This window comes from Pavona decussata, unplaced genomic scaffold (genome assembly GCF_977016875.1).
Source record: "Pavona decussata unplaced genomic scaffold, jaPavDecu1.1 SCAFFOLD_64, whole genome shotgun sequence".
Lineage (NCBI taxonomy): Eukaryota > Metazoa > Cnidaria > Anthozoa > Scleractinia > Agariciidae > Pavona > Pavona decussata.
In genome coordinates, this window is record NW_028145484.1 from 667,454 (window position 1) to 685,000 (window position 17,547).

Here is a 17,547-nt window from a genome sequence, read left to right on the forward strand (position 1 = left end):
ACACTTGCTGACAAGACATTTTCAGCTGTCTTGTAGTGGAAATTCAAGGTGTTTTTTCTGAGAGCCCACCAATGGTATTAGGCCTGCTCGTATGAAATTTTGCCGCTAATAGATTCTAATGACTACCTGTGGGCCATTAGTATTGCTACCACTCCAGCCTAAAGACTTCATTCAACAATGGCGGAGATTACAAAGGGCCACCTTTTCAAAAGACCTTAATTGCACTTCATTTGGGACGTTCACTTATTATACAAATCACTTTTTCTGAAACCTCGATGCGACATCAAAAATGAAAATGTTACTCCAAGTGTTTGGAAAGTTTTGGCTCCACATTTGGTTCTTAATATGGCTGGGTTTTGTTGGCATGGCTTTCGTAACTGGATGCAAGTCTTGCCGAAATAATCGAGTGGAAAAGCAGAAACGCTTACTGGCCGTTCAAGGACAGATCCTGGCAAAACTCGGTCTAACGAAACCTCCAAACGATGAAGCGATTTCGAATGTCACTCGTGATGTGATGCAAACGTACAGAAGCGCCGTACAGGAAAAAGACAAACTCTTTCTCGAGTCCAAAATGTGCCGATCTCAAATGGAGGCGGACGAGGAATACTTTGCTAAGAGAGTTGAAAGACTCGTACTGGAAAAAGAGTTTGCCAAAACGGTGATAACGAGTAAGTACGACACGAAAATGATATGCTGTTACCTTTATGTCCCAAGAGAGTGTAAAGTTGACAGATTTTCTTAAAACTCACTTAAGAAAACCAACAGCACCACAGGAAAGTACTGCTCAACAGCTGTCAGTTGAATGGTCACACTTTAGGATTTCACCCATCGACTTAACCGTTAGAACCACCTTGTTCGCTACAACAAACAGCACGTTTACGCAAACAGGTTTCAGTTGAATGGCACACTTTAAGATTTCACCCAGCCGTCTCAAATGTTAGAACCACGTTGACCGCCACGATAAACAGCTCGGCTGAAAAGCACTGTTTACGGAAACAGCTTTGATAAGTTCAATGGCACACTTTAGGATTTCACCCACCGACTCAAATGTTAGAACCATCTTGTCCACCATTATAAACAGCACGTCTGGAAAGCACTGCGCAATAGGGATTCATTTGAATGGTCCACGTTTGGGTGTTAGAACCACCTTGTACAGCATAACAAACAGCACCATAAGAAAGTAAAAACTACTTCTCAATAGCTTTAATTTAAATGGCCATATTTTAGGATTATACTGCAAAATAAACAGCACAAAAAGCACAGCACAGTATTTTTATTTGAATTTTCACGGTTGAGAATTTCATCAACAGATTCAAAAGCTAGAACCGCGTTGAAAAACGCAATTAATACTGAGTATCATAGGAAGGAAATGCTCGATAGCTTTCACTTGAATGGTCACAGTTGAGCATTTAATCTACAGATTCAAAAATTAGAACCACCTACAGCTGTAAATGACTACTGAAAAGAAATGCTCAATTGGTTTCATTCAAATAGCCACGTTGTCCACAGACTAAGCTGAGCTACACGGACCACTTTAATTGTGAACCAAATAAGCATCACACACAAAAAAAGTACTCTTCAGTAGCCTTCACCTGAATCATCACAGGATATTATCAAACGTCTCTAAAGATTTTTGGACGACCTTAACAAACAGCTACAAAAAAGTGCTGCTTCGTAGCTGATGGCAATGTATGGTAATCAAATTCATCTACAGGTTCAAAAGTAAGACTAAGTAGATTAAACGATTTAGCATTTGACCTCAGGAAAAGAGCAGGGGTGTGCATGCGAATAAAACAACGAATACGACAAACTAACCCGATCGACTTAATAGAACTCTTGTGAAACGTGGAACAGGCAAGGCATTTCGACTGACCAGTGTAAACAAACTTCAGTCATGTAACCGCCAATATTCATCATTTTTCATTTTGATCTGGTATCACTGCAAACAGATTTGCCTTTGTCAGAACAAAAGCTGTATTGAAGATTAACTTACCTTACCGAAGCCGTTTGACAGATCCTCTTCGACTTTTCGTCCTTAAATTTGGTATAAATCGAAAAAGCTACCGGAACCCGGAAACAAGTCAAGGTGTAATATTTATACACAAACCAAATCACACAAAAGTGGGCTTGAAATTCGCTTCAGGCAAGCTAGGCATTTTGCGGCAAAGGAAATTTGAGAGTCACCACAGTAGTTTTAACACATCACGGCAGTTCAAGAATAAGTCAGATTTTTTTCATGCGAGGAAAGTTGAGGAAGAGGAAGTAGAAGAGGAAGAGGAAGAGAGGCATAAATGAACTTCATAGAAAATAGAAAACCCGTGAAGTTTTGTAGTTAATTAATAATAATTTTCAAAATGTGAAGTACAAACTTGATAAATCGGTTAAATAGTCTGCTAACAAGCTGAAGTGCTCTTTATAGAAAATTATCTGAAAGCATATCACGGTATTTTTTATTTATTTCTTATTTTTTTGTAAATCGCATACCGTACCACTAGACCTTTTTCAAGGATTTTGCTAGTAATTGGACTCTCCCTTGCCCTCTTAACCCGGCTGAAGATTCCAATTTAACTTAATTTAAGAACTTCTGGAATTTTCTGATAAAACCACTCTTACAGGCTCCAAGGAAATAAGTGATGTCTACTCAATGAAATTCAACATCAAAAAGCTGGCGACAGACAGCGCGCGAGTATCCTTGGCAGAGCTGCGGCTCTATCAAACACCAAACGAACGACAGCCTCTGAGTAACGTGCGAATAGACGTCTGTGAAAACACCAAAGGATCGGAAAACAGCACTAAATATGGCTGTTCCTATGCGCTTGATTCAAAATTGAGTCTCTCCAACGAGGAGAAGTGGATTTCCTTAGACGTCACGTCTGTGATGCGCGGATGGTTAAACGACCCAGAAAGAAACAATGGTCTTACGGTGACGGTGACAAGCTCTGCAACTTCTGATGTTTCTCCAATTTATCTCGGTGGGCCAGTGTACAAAACCACGGAAGAAGACGAACCGTGGCCAAACATCTTGGTGTGGTTCGTTCCCCGTGAACGAGTACATTCTACAAGTCGACGTAGAAACAGGCGGTCTCTGGACTGGGAATTCTGCAAGAAGCAACCTCGAAACCCCCGATGCTGTCTCCGATCACTTTATATTGACTTCAGAAAGGATCTGCGCTGGAAATGGATCCATGCTCCCAAAGGTTATTACGCCAACTACTGCGCAGGCCGATGCCCTTTGTTGTGGGGAGGTACCAAACAGAATCACCACACATCCATAATGGCGCTGTACAACAAAATTAACCCTGATGCCCCAGGGGACCCCTGCTGCGTACCCAAGGCGTATGAACCACTGGTGATTTTGTACTTTAAGAATGGACAGCCAAAGGTGGATGAATTGTCAAATATGGCGGTCAGCGAGTGCACATGCCTCTGAGTGCTTATATATAGTATCAATGGCGTTTTATGATGTTATTTCTTGGCAATGCAGGCGCAGAACCAAAAACAGCAAGTACAAGCGGACTGTTCCACCGAATTGTAAGCCAATCTCTGTATTTTGCTGCCTTTGAATCCATCCCTGAAGTTATTCCAGACAACAACTTGCAAACATTGCAAATTGAGTGAAATAGAAAACCAAACAGACAGAATCTCTGATAAAAATGAACTCTTGTACATTGTACATATAAGACCAAACAAAGAGAGAATTTTTAGAAACAAACCAAACCAAATAATGTATGTATCCTTTTACATGATACCAGTATTTAACTTGACAATAATAGAATAAGAAAGATTCAACATGTTATGAGAGTGGGGCAGAGAAAAAGTCTTAAGGTACGTCCGATTGACCCTATTCTGGAATAGAAATACATACCCTAAAATGATGACAAGAAAGTCGTCATAAGAGGTTTTTGGAGTCACTGGAGTAAATGGCTCTTACAGTGCAACGGACTCAACCGGGGCCACCCAACATTGATCAGCCAGTCACAGGTCACGTTAACAAAAAAGGAGTCTGGCTTTGGTAATTTGTAAACCGATCAAAAACGAGAACATTTCTTTTAATTTCAAAGGGTCGGTTTTTTTTTTGGTGGCCTCGGTTGAATTTGTTGCACTGTAAATTATCTCCTGTCAGCGAACGTTTGCAGAAATGTCTTCCCGAATTTACTTGAAAAACAGAAATCTAACAGCTATTCCTATTATTCTTCTTATTCCGGAATACAGTCAATCAAACCGCATTAGCTTAGTCCCCCTGATTGGAATCAATGACACACATGGATGGGTGGGGCCACTCCAACAAGGTGACGCTAATGACTCAAACCCAAGCTCATGGAATGTGGAATACTAGTGTTGTTTGCTACTTGCTATGGAACGAAGAAAGTAGAAATGTTTTTTCTCACACACTGCTCGGAGCCTGGGTGCTAGTCCATAGATTCTATGTCACATGGTTTGTTGTCGTTCGCTACTTTCTTGTTGCCATTCACCACTGCTGGGTTCAGCTTGCCATGGCTCCCAATTGTGTGTGAGAATCTTTCTTACAACAACCACACTGTCCACATTTAGAGGTCCAGAAAATATCCATTACCCCACTCCCCTTCCCCTCAATCCTCAACACACTAGACACACAGAAGGGACTAGAAATTCCAGGGGGGGGGGGGGGGGATCTCAGAGGCCAAATGCTTTATAGAAATGTATGAAGCTAAATTGGAATTTCCAGAGGGGTAGGGGGTCTAAGAAAAAATTCCTTCTAGGGAGTGAGGGGGGGGGGGGGGTATGTTTATTTTCTGGAACTATACAATGGATAAAACAAATACAAAATCTTTCTTCAATGCACTTCACATAGAAAATCATTACCAGCACTTTGCTGGTGAAATGCAACCAATTTTCAAGTTTTCTGCGAATAGAATAAATAACAGAAATATTTCTGCACAGCCCCCTATATTAATTGTACAGCACCTCTTACACAAACAGCTAGAGAGCATGAATTGAGCTTGAATTGGAGAATGTGTTTAAGAAATATGCACACATTATATTTACTTGGTCATAAGTTACATTAATGTATACAGGCTGTGCAGAAATCTTGCCTAAATAACTAATCTACTCCAAGCATATGAACTTGTTTTTGTTTTAATACACTGAAATAAGCTCACTGCTCTTTGTGTAAATAAAGACCAAGTTCGCGCCCTGCAGTACTATACAGCAACAAAGAATAAGAGTATCTCGTTGAGTCAGTGTATAAAACAAGACAGTTATAAGACATGCATGTAAGCCTATATGTTTGAGAAACCAATGATCGTTCGTTTCACCTGCGTAAATAACGTTTTATCTGAATGTAAATCGACTAGCTCAGCCTTTAATTTAGAACTGAGTCAATGTTTACATGTACTAGCCATAAAGTAAGCTTACTTGTGAGAAGATTGAAGCTTGTCTGAGATTTAGCGGACAAACGAGATATGTAAAGTAACTGAAAGTAAGCTAACGTGATATTGTACGTGTAATAATAAAAACTTACCTGAAAATCAAGCCACTTTCTTTTTCTGCCCGTCCGCCGTAGTCTGGATTGCAAGATGGCGGTATGTTCTCAAATAATGTGCCAGGCGCACATTTTTCCCGCGCTTTTTGGAGGATCAGATGACGGCTGCGCGCGGGCTGTGGCGAGCGTAAGACAAATAAAACAAGTTTGTCTGGTCGCCAGGCATTCTACATTAAATTTTAAGAAGTCTGTGATAGACAATTTTGTTCTTTCTTAACATATTATTAGGCGCTGCACAGTATTTAAGTGGTTTGCAACCAATCCCTGCAGATCCAAAAAGGATGACAAAATCCAACATGGCTGCCACACCATTCCCTTTTGGATCTCTAGCTAGGGATTGATTGCAAACCACCTATTGATTTTAGTGAAACCACCCACTGGCCATCTTTAAATTCGGAGTGAGAAATACTGACATGCAAGACCAGGTCAATACAGTTATTTTCAAGTGCTTTTATTTAGAAGTGTGACTAAAATAGTATTTAGTGTTCCAGTGCAAGTGTACAAATTAGCAATCTTCTTGATCAAGGAACTTTCCAATGCGATTCCAAACAGCACTCTTCAGAGTTGATAGCTTGCGCAACAGTCGTTCCATTTCCGACGGGCGCAGGAGGTTCAATGCTTGGAACGCCAAACCCAATTTTTTGTTTGTTTGTTGTTGTTGTTTTTGCTCCCTCTCTCCTGAAGCTTTCGTTCGTTTCTCGCACTCGCTTGGTAAGGAAACGGCTCAATCTCGTACCCAGATCTCCCACGGTGAGGCGGAAGAGAGATCTCACATTTTTACATTTCCAAACCTGCAGTGAGATCTGCGTACGAGATTGGAATCGACTGTTACGCAGGCTACAGAGTTGAAGCAACTTCACCCTCATTTACTCAGCGGCTAAACAACTGAGTTTGATCTATAAACAAGGATGTATGAAGATACTTGCTTAGCTAAAAGCTGAAGTCGCTTACTAGAATGGAAGTTCCAAGAGAATCAACCGCGTTAAAGGTGAATACTATGGTCGCTTACCATTCATCATGTCTGGCATATGGCACCCAGGCTTAAAACAGGCATGCTCTACAAGAAATAGGTAAACAGGAAAGATCTTGTTGGGGGTGGGGATCGGATAACTTTTCCTCCCGGTCATGCGTTTGTCAAGTGCTCAGTATTGAGACACCAAATTGAGAATGAGTTGTCCTGAGGTTGGGCTGCCTGTGGTCCGGCGTTCGGATTAAGTGTTGCCGTCGTGGCTTCAAATACATACCCGTGTGTTTCCAGACCTTCACTACCAAGTTGCTAGCTTATCAGAACACCTAACCCACCCCAGTATAACGGGCTACGAGCCTCCGGCTAAGTCAACCCTATCCCTAGTTGATTTAGTTTTAAAACTGTTTTTCCCGCGGTGAAAAGGTATGACGTGTGGCAATTTGATTGTCATTGCTCTTCTCTGATTGGTTATTTGGACTGGCGGCGTTTCAGAGGTCCCCTGAGAGCCGTTCTAAGAAAAAATCTTCCCAGAAAAGGGTTGACTGCAAGGCTTAGTACGAGGGATAGAGTCTTCTAGTCATGGGCTCCCCGCACCAATGTTTTCTTATACTAACTAACCAGTCTAAACACAAATTGTAATCTACTATTTAGCCTATGATAAGTTAACAACTGTGAACTGAATAAAATGTTAGGACGGTTTTCAATTGAGTGTCGAAAGTAATTACCGGTTTGCTTTGGTTTTGCATTACAACGTTCTGTGATTGGTTAAGGCAAAACTCGCGCCACTTTCTCAACCAATAAGATGTTAAACCAAAACCAATCGTGCCTCGTTCGCACGCGTTTTCCCGCGCTTGACGCCGGTTACATGGATTTCAGTGCTTTGAATTCTGATTGGTTCATTGCGCTGTTTGCGTCTGTTGTGATTGGCCAGAGTAATTACTTTGGTTACGGTTTTACGACACTCGATTGAAAACCGCTCTAATTAATCTGATAAATAGAAAAGAAGAGAAAAGAGTTGCTAAAGTGGCCGTCGTATTAAAATGAGAGTAAAGATTAATCTCCTCGGTGCGGACCGCCAGACGTAATAAATGGTAATTTGGTGCTTCACTTTGTGAGAATTTTTGATTATGTGTAACTATATAATCAGTAACATTTGCAGTGTTTTACGACGTCAATAGACTTCGGAGCACCAGCAGCGGCAAAAAGCACTCGTGCCTCAAAGGACCTGGGACGACACTTTCCACCAGTCTCCCCCGACTGTGACGACAGCATGCACACTTTGGGAGGGAGCGTAGAGCCTGGGCGCCATAGAGGATTAACCACCCTTTAAAAATAAGCAATTTATGAATTAGGCATAGTCGGAAAGGGCCATTTCCAAAAGAAATCAAACAAAATAACAACAATAAGGACAATGGACATACATCAGTGTTGTGGGAAGTACGGGGCGCGTCTCAACCGCGGTTAAGCGGAAATGAAGGAATTTTTATTGCCTCAGGCAATAAAAATTCCTTCATTTCCGCCGCTCTGTCTTCGCTTCGCGCATACGCTCTATTTCCCTCTTCCCTCCTCTTTTCTAGCACCTGTCACGTGAGTCACACTGGATGTTGATTTTAATTATTCACGCTTATCTATTTTTCCTTACCTGTGAAGGCAATGTCCTTTGTTCGCTTTGGAACATTCTCCAACACAGCGTCCAATGTCAACAACCTATGGATACAAAAAAAAATTTTCTTTTTCCCTCAGTGTTGAATTGTAATTTATTAGTTGTCGTTTTGCTAGGATTTATTGAGAAAGGACAATAACAAATCCTCAAACATAATTTCCTATCCAATAATCAACAGTGCTATTCACCAAAGAATCAAAACTAATCCGATTTTTTTAATCAATCAGGAACAAAATAAAAACTTATCATGATTTGCTCTGCGCGTCAGGCCTGCGTTTGGTACCCGCTGTCCTTCGTCTGGTTCTGATTGGTTCATTTGATCTGATTACAATTTTTTAGATGGCGCAATTTATATGCAACGCTATTTAACTTTCTAAAAGTACTTCTTTCCTAGCTTAAATAATTAAGCTGAAAGACAGTTCGAAAGATTCGTTTGCAGGGATCGGAATAAATCATCATGTTTACAGGTCTAAAGGGGAAAGGAAAGGTTTTAAAAGTTGAACTCACCTCTTGTAGCGTTACATTTCTTTTTGCCTTTTCATCAAATATGGTGGTAGTAAAGACCTGGCGGAAGGATGCTCGATAACAGCTTCGAGCACAGCCGCATTTTAAGATCTTTTTCACGCAGTTAGCTCCTACGAAATCACAGGAAGAATAAGTTGAAAATTTACTAAAACCTATTAACGACGGTACCTACTAATACCGAAGTATTTTTGCGCGGTTTGGCGCGGGTGACCATGCGGGAAAAGCAGATCTTAGCAAGGGCTGTTGAAATCCAAAAAGAAATTTGGGGGTCACCACGCATGTTTTAGAGATAATTAAGCAACAATTGTTCTAAAAAGCAGTAAAATACAAAGCAATGTATGATGTTTTTCTTTCAAAATTGAAGCTTTATTATCTCTGAAAAATGCATGGTTACCTTCAATTTCCTTTTTGGATACCAAAAGCACTTGCTAAGTTCTGCCTTCTTCGCATAGTTTTAAACCGCAACTGTAACTTACAACGCAATGCTCTGGTCAGCATTGTGTTGCACGTTTTAGAGAAAAAGTACCTTGTGTAAAAGCGCCTTCAGCTTTCGTAGTGTAGATACATCTACTAATCTAATGACTAGTAAATCGCGTGTTTTAGAAAGACGCGTTATTGTCACAGCGCCTCTCTCCATCCAGGCGTGCATCGCTTGGGCTCAAGACAACTCTTAATTGATTGTATGAAGCTCTACTCTCACAAATAACGTCGCGGACAGATGTTTGCGAGCCTGGCAAGTGGGAGTTATTCCTTCTAATACCTTCCCTGGCAGACAGGGGTGATCTCTGCTAGCCGCAGTATGAGAAGTCAGACGTTCTGCCATTATATCACTTACCATTTGGACCTCTAACATTTACAACTTTCGTGTCAATGGCCTGGCATGTTTTCTTTCCTAAAAAAATAAAGATATTGCATCAGCAAGTTAAGGAGTTAATAACCAGGGAGACTGCTCAACCAAACCTCGAAAAAATTTCAACTAGAAAGCGACAGCCGGAAACACGTCTGCGTTCGCAGGTTAGGTAGACTGATGATCGAGTGATAACGGTGGAGAAAAGGAAAGCAGCGAGAATAAAAGAAATACATATTGTTGCCCAATATTTTGGTTTGAAATACAAACTTCAGGGCTACCGTACCACTTGTGTTTAAACCAAATTCTCACACTTAGATTATCACACGTCACTCAAAACTGGATTTCGCTACCTATTTACTGATCAGCAGTAAAAGCCACTACGACAATTATGTGGAGTCTGGGAGCATTCACGGAGTGCTATGATTTCTGGGATCGTTTGGCAAAGAGGAACAAACCTCGGAAACCACCCTCTCGATGTACGTTTCTTTGGGTTGACTTCCGGTAATCTAGGTCCTGGAACGTTTGTCTTTTTCAAAACTACGTTCATTTCACAACTGATCATGATTTCCGACACCATTTGTAGAAGTCCTACGTTTGCCTAAACGACCTCATAATCACTCACCCGTGGATCTGAATTCAAGCCTAGGGTGCCATTCTGGAGTGGAGCGAATCTTGGAACATGAGTTTTTGATTTATTTGAAATTCGAAAGTTGTATCCCTATTTTCAGCGAGATTTTTAAGGGACAACTTGTCATTACGCATACATATGAAGTTTTACAACAGATTTGTTGCTTGCTCCATGTTGGAAATTCTTTAAGACATACTGATAGTGCTGTACGTATGCCTGTCGTACTTCTTACCCTTGTTGCACGAGCCAACACAACGACCGACATCAACTGCTTTTTCGTATCTGGATCCCCAGTGGAATACCCGGATATTGGTCTCCCTGTGACAGAAGCGGCGCGGGTCGAGACAGCGACAGCCTAGAGCGCTAATGACCTCCATCTGTCCGTCTAACGAAACCAATTTCTCGACTGAACTTTCATGAGCCACGCACATATGTGGGAAATTGCAAGGCTACGCAGATGGAATACAAATAATACGCTATCTACTTGTCTCTATCAGTCCCTTTATCTCATTTGTTTTGCACGTTAAAGGAAGGTGGGTAACTCGAAAACCGCAAGGTTCATTTATCCCCCTCACTCGCCTTTCAGTTTACACACATCTCGCCCCCTATATTGTAGTTTGCAGTAGCTATTGTGTATTAAGTGTCAAGAGAGTATATTTTAATGAGTCTAATAAAATCCACTTGTTGTTACAAAACAGGCGGATCATAATTTTCTGCTGGCAAGCCAGTGGAGTCGTCGTGGTAAACAAGTGGCCTCCGAATTTTAATTTTTAACAAAATTTGTCAGAATTTAAGAAATGTTCACCTCATGTGCCTGACTTTCCCTAGGGCTGCACCTGACTCAAACCTAACCTTTAAAACACAATTAACCAAGACCAGTATATATGGATTTTCCTTGCACGAACCGAGAACCAGTTTATTTTACTTTAATACTTCGTTTGCCTCTGAAGGCAGAGGAAAACGAGGCGAACTCGCAAACTCAAAAAGGTCAAACGAGGGGCGATAATTCGAGTGACAACTAAATACGGTAGACAGTAGTTACCAGACCGCGCCGTTCGGAATCTGCTGATACTGGAACAGATCTGATACGACAGGTGTTGATGTTTCTCTCAACAGACTGCAAGTCCACTCCTAAAGAAAAGATATTGGGAGAATAATAAGTTTATTTTTATGATGAAGGGCTATAAAAGAAGTCAAGAAAACAAGTTATACGGTTCTTTCATTTATTGTGTTAACGACAGCACTAATTCAGAAGATTCTCGGCGGAGAATTTACGACCAATTTACGAAGATTGTCCGAATACCGTCCGAACGTTTTCATTCATTTGACGACATTCGAGGAAGATCCGAAGTTTTCTTCAACGAGCCTTATGTTCATTACTTGCATGCTTTTGGTGTAGATTCTAGTTCAATAACTAAAATGGGGATTTCCAGGTTTGACTGTGCAAGAGATGGTTTTCTTGCTAAAACTGAATGGTGATTAAAATTTGGTAGACGATTTCGCAAAATCTAAACCATTCCATCGATTCCTCAAAATCGGCGAAGATTAGTTCTTGCAAAGTACAGGCCTGTCGACATTTTTGATAAACAAGAGATAATATTTTTTCAGTGCGCAAAATTCAGCGAGATTAAGGTCACCTGTTAGCTGTGGTAGTTCCTTATTATCTTTGAAATAGGGCATGCCTTGAAAAATACAGTGTTGTAATCGTTCTCTCCTGGTATCCATTCGAATTTCGTTTTTGTTCTTTTAGATAAGAACCTATTCAAATATGTGAAATTAAAAGTTATTTAGAAATTACCTTGTCCGTAACGTCGTTCCTCACTCATTAGCTCACAAATGCTTGTTCTCTTCTTGGAGTGAGAGTCGCCATTACTAAACTGCCAGCTGAAGGAATCTTAAGAAGACAGCAATGAAAAAACAAAATGACATTAAAAGATGAAATTAAACATAGGCTTTTTGCAAACTTATCAGCTATGTTTTAATCTTTTTCTGCGTAGTGTATATTTTATTTTCAGCCGTTTAAACCTTCAACTATTTGTCATGAGGAAAATCAGTTACAATCAAACCACGATTTGATTGTGATTTGCCGCTTTCGACATTCCTCATAAAAATCAGCGTTCTCCTCTTTAATAACAGGCTCTAAGCCTAACTGAAATATGCTAACGTCAAAGTTAATCGTCGGTACTACAACAGGTCTTATACAGATTTTTTTTTATAATCAGAAAATATGAAATAATAATGAAAAATTTAAGATAGACAAACCTTTTTCTTTTGGGCTTTTTGCCTGTGATGCCTCAGTTGGACCGTTCCTGTCAATCTTTGAACGACCCTCTACAAGGATAACTAGCATCACAAATATCAGAAACGAGAACGGAATAATCGTTTTATGATTCGGATGTGTCATCATCTTTTAAAACGTGAAGTTAAAATGTTTTCCAAACCACTGCGCTAGAGTGCTCCACCCTTTTACTATGCCGGCTCGCGACTGTGTAAAGTTCTCATTTATGGATGAATGACATCTCATTAAATAACAAAAGACTGTCGGAGGGGATAACTTATTGGATCACAGGGTTAGACGCTTTTGTTCTCAATGACCCTCCTTTGTCATTAGCAACACGTGTAGCATATGAACTAATCTGTGATCCGAGATAGTGGGGGGAGAATGAGAGAGGACCTGATCTAAGATATAACCAGCAATATAGGTTGTTTCGTTTATACACTGATTGGTTATATAAAGGAAAAAGCCTTGGCTTATCACTTGAGATGTGACTTTTTTGCGACACGTTTTTAAAGCATGGGAGGAACAAATTACCATCTGATTTAATACTCTTGCTGAAGAATTTGAGATAAAGTTCTCAATCTAAGTGTCAATAGAAAGGATTTGCGGGGATCACGCTGTGTTCGAATTCCTCCCGGTGCAATCGAATGGACAAATATTCTATTTAAAAAGCTCTCATATCCTCGCCACGGTTTCTTAGGATATACAAGATGCCTGCTATACTGGCATTACGCGAGATGCCGTGGCTGATTCATTTATTCCAACTGTGTGCTTCGCCGATTTACAAAACCATCCTTGCTAATGGAATAGTTTGAGTCACGAAGATCGCGTTACGTTGTTTCCCTTGTGTTACGCTACTCAGGGTTTCAAGGGAAATTGCGGGAATTCCATTGCGATAACGTAAGCTTCTCAATGACCTCTTTTCTGTCTGCAATTGTGGTCTAAGACTGTCAAAGGAAGCACGATTCCTTCGCTAGGAACTCTCCAATTTCCACCGTTTTAGATGTCGAGTGCTTCTTAGAAGTTCTTCTTTCGATTTACCGCTTCAAAATCGTGAAATTTCCGTTTGAAAACGGCACACTTGAGTCCAGAACATGTTTACAATATGGCGCCACAATTTAATCAAGCTTTAATGGATAAATCAAATGATGCGTTGACGTCACACAGGTAGGGGTGAGTGGGTCCCCTCCCTCGCGATAGAAGCGACAAGAATGGATTTTGATTGGCCTGCTGTTGTTGAAGACAATCAGAACAATGCATCCCGAGTAGGAGAGGGGAGAGTTTAATGAATAAACAAGATGCCTGCTATACTGGCATTACGCGTGATGCTGGGGCTGATTCATTTATTCCAACTGTATGCTTCGCCGATTGATAAAACTATCCTTGCTAATGGAATAGTTTGAGTCACGACGATCGCGTTACGTTGTTTCCCTTGTGTTACACGACTCAGACTATCAGCGGAAATGTGTGAAATTCCATTACGATAACGTAAGCTTCTCAATGACCTCTTTTCAGTCTCGCGTCGTGGTCTAAGACTGTCAAACGAAGCACGATTTCTTCGCCAGGAACTCACCAATTTCCACCGTTTTAAATGTCGGGTGCTTCTTAGAAGTTATTCTTTCGATTTACCGCTTCAAAATGGTGGAATTTCCGTTTGAAAACGGCACACTTGAGTCCAGAACATGTTAACAATATGGCGCCACAATTTAATGTCTTTAATAAATATATCAAATGATGCGTTGACGTCACACAGGTAGGGGTGAGTGGGTCCCCTCCCTCGCGATATAAGCGACAAGAATGGATTTTGATTGGCCTGCTGTTGTTGAAGACAATCAGAACAATACATCTCGAGTAGGAGAGGGGAGAGTTTAATGAATAAATTAATGTACCGATTTGTGACCACGAGGAAGAAAAAAAAACAAGATGCCTGCTATACTGGCATTACGCGTGATGCTGGGGCTGATTCATTTATTCCAACTGTATGTTTCGCAGATTTATAAAACAATCCTTGCTAATGGAATAGTTTGAGTCACGAAGATCGCGTTACGTTGTTTCCCTTGCGTTATGCTTCTCAGGATTTCAAGGGAAATTGCGGGAATTCCATTGCGATAACGTAAGCTGCTCAATGACCTCTTTTCTGTCTGCAATCGTGGTCTAAGACTGTCAAAGAGAGCACGATTCCTTCGCCATGAACTCTCCAATTTCCACCGTTTTAGATGTCGAGTGCTTCTTAGAAGTTATTCTTTCGATTTACCGCTTCGAAATGGTGAAATTTCCGTTTGAAAACGGCACACTTGAGTCCACAACATGTTAACAATACGGCGCCAAAAATTTAATCTGTTTTTTAATAAATATATCAAATGATGCGTTGACGTCACACAGGTAGGGGTGAGTGGGTCCCCTCCCTCGCGATATAAGCGACAAGAATGGATTTTGATTGGCCTGCTGTTGTTGAAGACAATCAGAACAATACATCCCGAGTAGGAGAGGGGAGGGTTTAATGAATAAATTAATATACAGATTTGTGGCTACGAGGAAAAAGAAATCGTCCCGTTTTTAGACACGGTATGCCCCCTCAGGGCATCCCGCGTAAAAAAAAAAGAAATCGACCCGTTTTTAGACACGGTATGCCCCCTCAGGGCATCCCGCGTAAAAAGGGTGCATTTCTGCATCGATCTGCATGTTGAATGATTTTTTTAACAGGAAGTGTGATTCTGAACAGAATGAAAATGGAAGCTGTTTTTGGGGGGAGAAAATAATGTTTTCACGTCGTTGTTTTCTATAAAAAGCTGTATAATACTTTTCGGGGGAAAAAACTTATTTTCTCGGGTGTATAGATATCGGTGCAGCAATGGCCGTTAAAACGACTGACGAAGAAGAGACTGGGATTGATCAAAGAGTACGCTGAGCAATAAGGTGATATCTCGGGCGCAGATTCCAGAAAGACGGGTGAAAAAATATGGCGTCTGTTTATACGATTGCTTGGAAACTGACGGTTTTTTACGTTTTTGTCGTTCATCGTGGTAAGTACTTAATTAAAAATTTTCCAAACTAGTTTATTTCAGTTTTTGGTACTACGTTACCTATTTTTTTTTGGAAAAAATAAGAGTATTTGAAGGCTAACTCGTTGAGGACGCTTTGTGGTACGTAGATGAAAATAAACAATAAGCTTAATCTATCTGCAAAACTTCAACTGCAGTTTTGTAAAAAATGCGTTAATAAACCTAAATGGCCAACAGTTTTTAGGTTAATTCATATCGATACATCTCCAGCTTTAACCTTTTCTTTTTTTGCCGCTAGTGCTCAGCGATTCTACTTTTAAATGCCTCAATCGAATACATTACTCAAAAAATTGTAAGGTTATATGAAAGGAACTGAGCTGTATTTTACGTAATAAATTAAAAAAAAAATTGTGAAAAAATATCAACAGTACTGGTGGATCTCTCGCCACTCAAAAGAAGGTTTGCTACGGGAGATCGGCCACTCAAAAGTGTTATTCCGTTATGTAGTGCATAGTCATGCATGTAGTGCTAGAATGTAAGTCGTATTTTGTAATTGTCTGAAATCATAGACCTTATCACGGTTTCGGAAGCCATCTTGATGGGTAGGCAAACACGTCCTGAAATAACAGTGTTTGTATGGAAATCCGATGTCAAATAATTTTCATAAAACATCGCTTCTGAAAAATTCATGAATTGGAAACGTTAGGCACTAGGCAAAGAATTTTACAGAAAATAACTGAGGAATGTAGCTGTATTAGAAAGCATGTAGTTGCGTTTTGACATTTCCATACATTTGTCTGTATAGCGAACGGCTGTGAACTGCCGTTAAAAATAGTTCACAGGAAGAAAATACAGGGAAATGTATGGAAAGTTCAAAACACGACTGGATGCTTTCTGGCGCAGCTACATCCCTCCAATTTGTTTTCTTAACAGCAGAAAAAAAGCACACACAGACAGAGCGATGTTCTCTGACTAAATTGAAGGCCGCGTGCAAAAATTCAGGCACTTTTGAGGGAAACTAAAAATTGACTTAAAATTCAACATAGCTGTAAGAAGACGTGTATGCACTTAGCCCTTCAATTTGTTTGATTTTTGTTTATTTCCGTTTGTCTCAGATCATGGTAATGGATACTACACAAAGGAAAATAGAAATTAAACTGGTTTGAAAAGTTTTAAACCAAACAACAAAAAATTAAATCACAACATATACATAAAGATGATATTTTTCTCGTATTTTTATATGAATTTACATAGTACGCTCATTAGATAATTGTATTTTCTCTGTGTACAGTGTATATCTAAGTGACTGTATCAATCCTCCTAGAATGGTGCTCGGTGCTTTTTGAGGATTATCCTTTGCCAGTATTGCATCTTGTTGTATTGCTCTTTGTTGAATAGATTTAAGAATGTCAGTCTATTTTCTGTTTTTAGCATTTGCCACTGGCTTGTCTTCACTGATAATCAATGTAACTTCAGTGGAAGTCGGCTATTTATGGGACGATCCACGACAAGAAAATGTCCACACTTCAGAGGTAGTCATGGCAAAGGAACACAGCAGAAGCACTCTACGGTTGATATGCGGCATCTCTCCATCGCTGCCCACCGATGAAGATCACTGGGACAAAAAAAATGAACTTGTTGAATGGTACAAAGTTGGTCCTAAGGCTGAGACAGTGAAAAATATGCGTTACTGGTCCAGTGATATGACAAAAACTGCTATTTCATTCTCAAATGTTACTCTTGATGTACTTGGTAGTTATTCTTGCATCTATGGTGGTGTGTCAGCGACTATTGATGTTTTAGGTAAGAAAAATCCTTCATGTTATTTTGATTGAATGCATCTGTAGAGTTATCTCTGTGAAGGCAATAAGTAACTTTTGCTGTCTGAAAATTAAAGCTTATATATGCCAGCAGCTCTGAGTTTCATCACCTAGTATACAGATGAGAGAATTAACTGATAAGATGTTTGTTATATTCATCTTCTGCCTCTTCTTAAATGCAAGATTCTTACTACAGATAAATAATGAAAAAAAATAAAAATAAAAAATGAATGGAAATTTCAGTGGCTTTCACGGAGTGGGACAGTTGGAATTTGGGAATGTTGGTTTTTGTG

General features: G+C 40.1%; 2 protein-coding genes and 1 long non-coding RNA gene across 3 annotated transcripts in view; all 3 read left to right on the forward strand.

The window, feature by feature from the left end:
* The window catches only part of LOC146478278 (uncharacterized), a 164,261-nt gene that overhangs the window by 117,065 nt on the left and 29,649 nt on the right, over nucleotides 1-17,547 (forward strand). The window lies entirely within an intron of this gene.
* Nucleotides 2,407-3,430, forward strand: LOC146478288 (transforming growth factor beta-2 proprotein-like). The gene has a single exon (XM_085111673.1). It carries the CDS (start codon nucleotides 2,645-2,647, stop codon nucleotides 3,428-3,430), a length of 786 nt encoding a protein of 261 aa, XP_084967799.1. The 5' UTR covers nucleotides 2,407-2,644.
* LOC146478289 (phospholipase B1, membrane-associated-like) overlaps nucleotides 15,372-17,547 on the forward strand; it is an 11,791-nt gene continuing 9,615 nt past the window's right edge. Inside the window, exons 1-2 of the mRNA XM_085111812.1 lie at nucleotides 15,372-15,455; nucleotides 16,866-17,237. Of these exons, the coding sequence (XP_084967938.1) occupies nucleotides 15,392-15,455; nucleotides 16,866-17,237 (436 nt within the window). The 5' untranslated portion in view covers nucleotides 15,372-15,391. The remainder of the gene's footprint in view (nucleotides 15,456-16,865; nucleotides 17,238-17,547) is intronic.